The sequence below is a fragment of the Capsicum annuum genome, chromosome 9, assembly GCF_002878395.1.
Source record: "Capsicum annuum cultivar UCD-10X-F1 chromosome 9, UCD10Xv1.1, whole genome shotgun sequence".
Lineage (NCBI taxonomy): Eukaryota > Viridiplantae > Streptophyta > Magnoliopsida > Solanales > Solanaceae > Capsicum > Capsicum annuum.
The window spans coordinates 173,841,429-173,846,893 of record NC_061119.1 but is presented as its reverse complement, the minus strand read 5'-3'; the positions used below and the strand labels follow the sequence as shown (position 1 = coordinate 173,846,893).

At 36.9% G+C, this 5,465-nt stretch overlaps 1 protein-coding gene across 2 annotated transcripts; it reads left to right on the top strand.

Annotated features, from left to right (window-relative positions):
* Positions 1 to 1,067: 1,067 nt before the first annotated feature.
* Positions 1,068 to 5,187, top strand: LOC107842358 (multiple organellar RNA editing factor 8, chloroplastic/mitochondrial). 2 transcript variants are annotated; one of them, XM_016686147.2, is made up of 4 exons: positions 1,068 to 1,517; positions 3,303 to 3,400; positions 3,499 to 3,564; positions 4,216 to 5,187. In XM_016686147.2, the coding sequence occupies exons 1-4, from the start codon at positions 1,186 to 1,188 to the stop codon at positions 5,031 to 5,033; spliced, it is 1,314 nt and encodes a 437-aa protein (XP_016541633.2). In that variant the 5' UTR covers positions 1,068 to 1,185; the 3' UTR covers positions 5,034 to 5,187. The 2 variants fall into 2 exon arrangements, with proteins under 2 accessions (XP_016541633.2, XP_047253048.1); XM_047397092.1 differs by lacking the exon at positions 3,499 to 3,564 and having other exon boundaries at positions 1,082 to 1,517.
* The last annotated feature ends 278 nt before the right edge of the window (positions 5,188 to 5,465 follow it).

Here is a 5,465-nt window from a genome sequence, read left to right as displayed (position 1 = left end):
AATTAACCCATTGTGTTAGCTCTGGATTATGGTTTGGCTTACCTACTGGTGGGATTTAGTAGGTGTCATCATGACTCGTAAATCAGATCGTGACATAATTTATCATTCCTTTTCTCAGTTATTCTTTCTTGATTCTTACTTCTTGTTAACATAGCCTGGCGAGGATTGTTGGCTCTAGTATCAATTGATGCACAATTAGTGAATTCAGTAGTTAAATGAGTTTATTTAGAAGGAGATTAAACCTCGAGGAAGATGATGGTAATTTAGGGTTAATCTGAGAAGTTTAGCTAAAATTGTATATAGAGAAAAAAAGATAAGAACAGAAGATTATCATTCACAATGATTATGATGATGTAGCGTCCCTTCCTATTTATACCACAACTAGAATCGATCAACTAACTAACTAGCTACAGTGCTTAACTAGCTGCTATAGTACTAACAAAATTCTTAAAATATAACTATTTTACTGAATTTGCCTTCCTCTAGTGCTAACTACTTCTCTCAGCTCACCAACTAATTCATTAACTCTTATTTCCTTGAAAATGAGATCGACAACCACTTATAATATTTGCGACATATCCCCAATCAACACATACAATCATCACATTCGGTCGTCATATAATTTTTAAAATACTTTTTTGATATATTATTAGATCAATTTAGTATTTTATTTGAATTTTAGATTTATAATTTTTTTTAAAAAATAAATTTTATATATTTTGATATTGGAAGAACAAATTATTTTAATTATTTAGTATTCAAATATCAATGCATATTTTAATATTTAATATTAAGACTCAAACTCTTAATCTTAACGCACATTTTAATATTTATTCAAATTTAAATATCTCAATTTTAATAAAAATATTGAAACTTTACTTATTTAAGAGTGTGACCTAATAATTAATAAAGTAAGTTGAAAACCTCGAGATATCATATTTAAATCTCAACGTAGACCAAAAAAATACTAGTGGTGATTCTCATATGTTGTAGTTCACAATCACTAAAAAAAAAAAAAAGACAGAAAACCGAAAAAAAGAGAGGCTTTCTTATCCAAAAGCTCTGGGATGCATTTCACACATTTTAAAAACTTTTGGGAACATTTTGTGAGGCGGCATTTTCTATTAAAGCCCGATAAACCCTCCCAATTAATTCATCACACACTAGGGTTTAGTAGGGAAAAAAATGGCGACTCATTGTGTTGCTCGTTCACTCCGCCGTGCCGCCCCTCTCCTCCGTCTCCGACCACTCACCGCCTCCACATCCACCCTACCAAATGCCCCTCCTCCGCCGTGTACGGCTTTGGTGTTTTCACGAGGTTTTGCTACTCGCCAAACGACATCGTCGTTGAGTGACCCGAACCCTAACTGGTCGAACAGACCGCCAAAGGAAACGATATTGCTTGATGGATGTGATTTTGAACATTGGCTTGTTGTTATGGAGAAGCCAGAAGGTGATCCTACTAGAGATGAGATTATTGATAGTTACATCAAAACTCTCGCGCAGATTGTCGGAAGGTTTGGCTTGCTTTCTCTGCATTTTACTTGATTCTCGTTTTTCAGTTCACGGGTTGCCGTGGCGGCTTAAACTTTAGTAGTACTTTATTATACTCCCTCCGATCCTAAATATTTGTCATGCTTACTAAAAATACATGTTCCATAACATTTGATATTTTAGAAAATCTAGACATAATTAGTTTTTTATTTCTACTTTACCCTTATGATAAATATGGAGAGATATTAAGTCACCTAAGTATTGAGAAATGCATAGTATTTAATAATGGTAAAATAGACATAGTGATAAATTTTATCTCTTGAATTTTTAAACTAGGCAATTATCTCTTGATTTAGTATACTAGATGAGTAAAGATGTATGGAGTGTGAGTACCTTATGTGATGTTTTATTTCTCCCTCCATTTCATATTACATGTCCCCTTGTGTTTCTGGTTGAAAAACTTTAATTATTGTTGTATTTTTACCAAAATAACCTTATTAATGATGTTCTAGAACTCTAAATTTTATTACTAATACTTTATGTAGTTATTTGATACTATGGGTAGTATTGAAAAAAAGTAATAAAAACTCTCTTTATTTGCCAAAATGGACAAGTAAAATGAAATATCTACTTTAAGTATAGGAGTCGAGTAAAATGAAATGGAGGGAGTACTTTAATTTTATGTTCAGTTTATTTGTTGTTTTAACTTGGTATGGAGTTTAAGAAAGTAAAGAAAGACTTTTGAATCTTGTTGTCTCAGGCTTTTGTGTAGAATGTAACAAAATGTCTTAAATCTTATAGTTTTAAACATGCCATGCCATGTGAAAAGTTAGAATTAGAGAGTTCCCAATAAAGGAAATTGACATTCTTTTTGAAATGGACTAAAAAGGGAAGTACGATTAACAAATTGAAACATGAGGAGTATTTGCTAGTGCAGCATACCTGCCCAATTTGATTATGATGTACCTTTGTTCAATGAGAAAATGGGTCAACTTCTACGGCATAAAACCTTGTAAAATAAAAAAGTGAGGGAATATATTAATACTAAATAAATGTGTAGATTCCATTAATATGATACAAGTTTGTATGATGAGGCAGATTTGTCTGTGACCTATTGTTTTCTCAAATTAAAGTTTTTTCTACCCAAACAAGGGAAATAACTTCCATCCTTGTGGTGGTAGTTATTTTTCTTTGGGAATTTTACAAATTCTTCTACAGATCACTTGCATTATGGAAAATGTTTTGTCCAAAGAAAGTATTTTCCACCAAGACAAGGGAAAATGACTCCTATCCAGGGTAGAAGTGGTCATTTTCCTTAATTATGCCAAAATTCTAGTACTATATTTCACTTGGTTCAATTAACTGGCACTCTTTTTAACTTTTTATACTCAACACATATCTCCTAAACATCATCCTTACTCTGTATACTAATCCTTGTTGGACTATATGTTACCTGCTCTTATACGTAACCAAATATTTTCCTTCATACTGAATACACCAAAGCACACTAGTTTAGTTGAACCCGAATATGATGAATAGCTTAACCAATGAAAAATGAAATAGAACTAAAAGAGGACTTCCCTGTGCGCTGTGCCTATACTTCATTTTGGAAATGCATGCCTTGTGTGAACCAATATATACTTCTTCTGCCGTAAGAAAAATTGTTAGCTTGTGTTGCTGAGGAGCACAGAGACTGTACAAGTGCTTGGCATAATAAATACCGGAAAGATGGATTAGTTTATTTCTTTTGCATTGTTAAGTATTAGTTTATTTTTAAGGGTGGCTTATGTTAATAGTTAATCTTGCAGTGAGGAGGAAGCACGGATGAAGATATATTCTGTCTCAACTAGACATTACTTTGCTTTCGGTGCCCTTGTATCTGAAGAACTTTCTTACAAACTAAAAGGTAGTGCAGTTGCTAACCCTCTCCCTTTTCAGTAATTCATGAGGGGTGAGTAAATTGGTGGAAGTCCTAATCTCTTGTTTCTTTCCATTCATGTCCAGAGCTGCCTAAAGTTCGCTGGGTGCTTCCTGATTCTTACCTCGATGTTAAAAATAAAGATTATGGAGGTAAGAGTCCATATTTTGCAGTCCTATCAGCTTGCTGTGTAAGCCCTAGCTTAGCATGTCTGGCCCTTATCTTGGATTATTGCTCTCATCATGAATTTAGAATGGGTTTCTAGTTTTTTTCTTGTCTAATTGTGGACAAATAGTAATTTGCTTTGCTGTAGCTGCTAGACTTAAGTGTGCTTTCATTTCAATAGCATCTTCTGTCTGAACGAGCTTTCCTGTCTGCAATTGTTATTTTTACCATATATTTAGTAGACTTGTAGGAAAATTATATATTTTAGAAGTTAGGATTGGATGTTTGATCCAAGTCTGTAACTTCATGTCATCATTTCAGGCCAATAGATTTGATAAGCTTGCAGTATTTGCTTCAGGACTAGAACAAAAGAAATATAGGTTACATGTCTTGGTTCATGCTGTCACTTTTTACGGAAAAAGTTGCGAGGCCGTCGAGCTTTTTGTGTTACCAACATGCCCGTTTACTCCAGGGTAGACTGTATCTTCCAGTATATTATGGCACGTGGTTGCAGAAAGTTGCAACTTTAAGTATAATAATTCTACGGGATTTAATGTTCCTTGTAAACTAGTGATGTGGGTCAGTTATCTTACGTAGTGCATTTAATTAATTTTATGACCATTGTTATGCATGTGCAGGGGAACCTTTTATCAATGGACAGGCTGTACCATATGATCCGAAATACCACGAGGAATGGGTGAGAAACAATGCTCGTGCTAATGAGCGAAACAGGCGCAATGATCGACCTCGTAATTTTGATAGATCTAGAAACTTTGAGAGAAGAAGAGAGATGCAGAATCAACCCAATCAGAACCCTGGATCCAACATGGCACCAGGGGGACCTCCCAACATGAGGAATGCACCACCTCCCAACATGGGTGGCATGCAGCAACCAAACATGGGTGGGATACACCGGCAGCAAGGCATTGGGGGGCCACCCCATGCAGGTGGGATGCACCAGCAACAAGGCATGGGAGGGCCGCCCCATGCAGGCGGGATACAGCAGCCAGGCTATGGAGGGCCACCCCATGCAGGTGGGATGCAGCAGCCAGGCTATGGAGGGCCACCCGATGCAGGCGGGATGCAGCAGCCGGGCATGATAGGGCCACCTCATGCAGGCGGGATGCAGCAGCCGGGCATGATTGGGCCACCTCATGCAGGCGGGTTGCAGCAGCCGGACATGGAAGGGCCACGCCGTGGTGGTGGGATGCAGCAGCCAAACATGTCACCCAACATGGGAAGTGTACCACCAAACATGGGTGGAGTGCCGTCTCCAGATAACTACGGAGGGCTAAACAATGCGCCTAATTTCCAATACAATGGTGGACCAAACAATGGAGGCATGCCTTATCAAACAGGTCCAGGGCCAAACCAGAGATATGCTCCTAATACGTCTAATGGGGACTACCAGAATCAAAACATGCCTGGAAGAGAGATGCCTCCTAATTATCAATAAGCAGCTTGTAGATACATGTTAGTTGTCAATGCTAGATGGTTTTATTTCACGAAGTAGTAATGTCTTAATTGTGTTTTGATAGCACATTGCCATCCTAATAGTTTGAAGTATGAATGATTACATATTGAGTTATCCGTGCCAAAATTTGTTGGAAGTTTCTGTCTCATCTATTTCAATCTCATCATCATATCAGAAGTTTAGTGCCATCATCATATTTGTAAGTTTCAGATTGTCTAATCGGATTATTTTTCAGCCTTGAAGGGCATACCTGCTATAGATTGAACTCACGGCATAATAGCAATAAATTGGTGCAGTGGAAGTTACACCTACTATAGTGGGCAAGGTAGGGATGTCTCAACTAGTGTAGTTCATTCATCCATTAGTTATAGTTGAATTCATTCTGAAATTGCAAATCTAGAGCTACATGATCTT

Excerpts from the sequence above, each read along its gene's own strand:
- LOC107842358 (XM_016686147.2), top strand. The coding sequence starts at position 1,186 with ATGGCGACTCATTGTGTTGCTCGTTCACTCCGCCGTGCCGCCCCTCTC. Across the intron at positions 3,401-3,498 it reads ACTTTCTTACAAACTAAAAG|AGCTGCCTAAAGTTCGCTGG; the intron begins GTAGTGCAGTTG and ends ATTCATGTCCAG. Across the intron at positions 3,565-4,215 it reads TAAAAATAAAGATTATGGAG|GGGAACCTTTTATCAATGGA; the intron begins GTAAGAGTCCAT and ends ATGCATGTGCAG.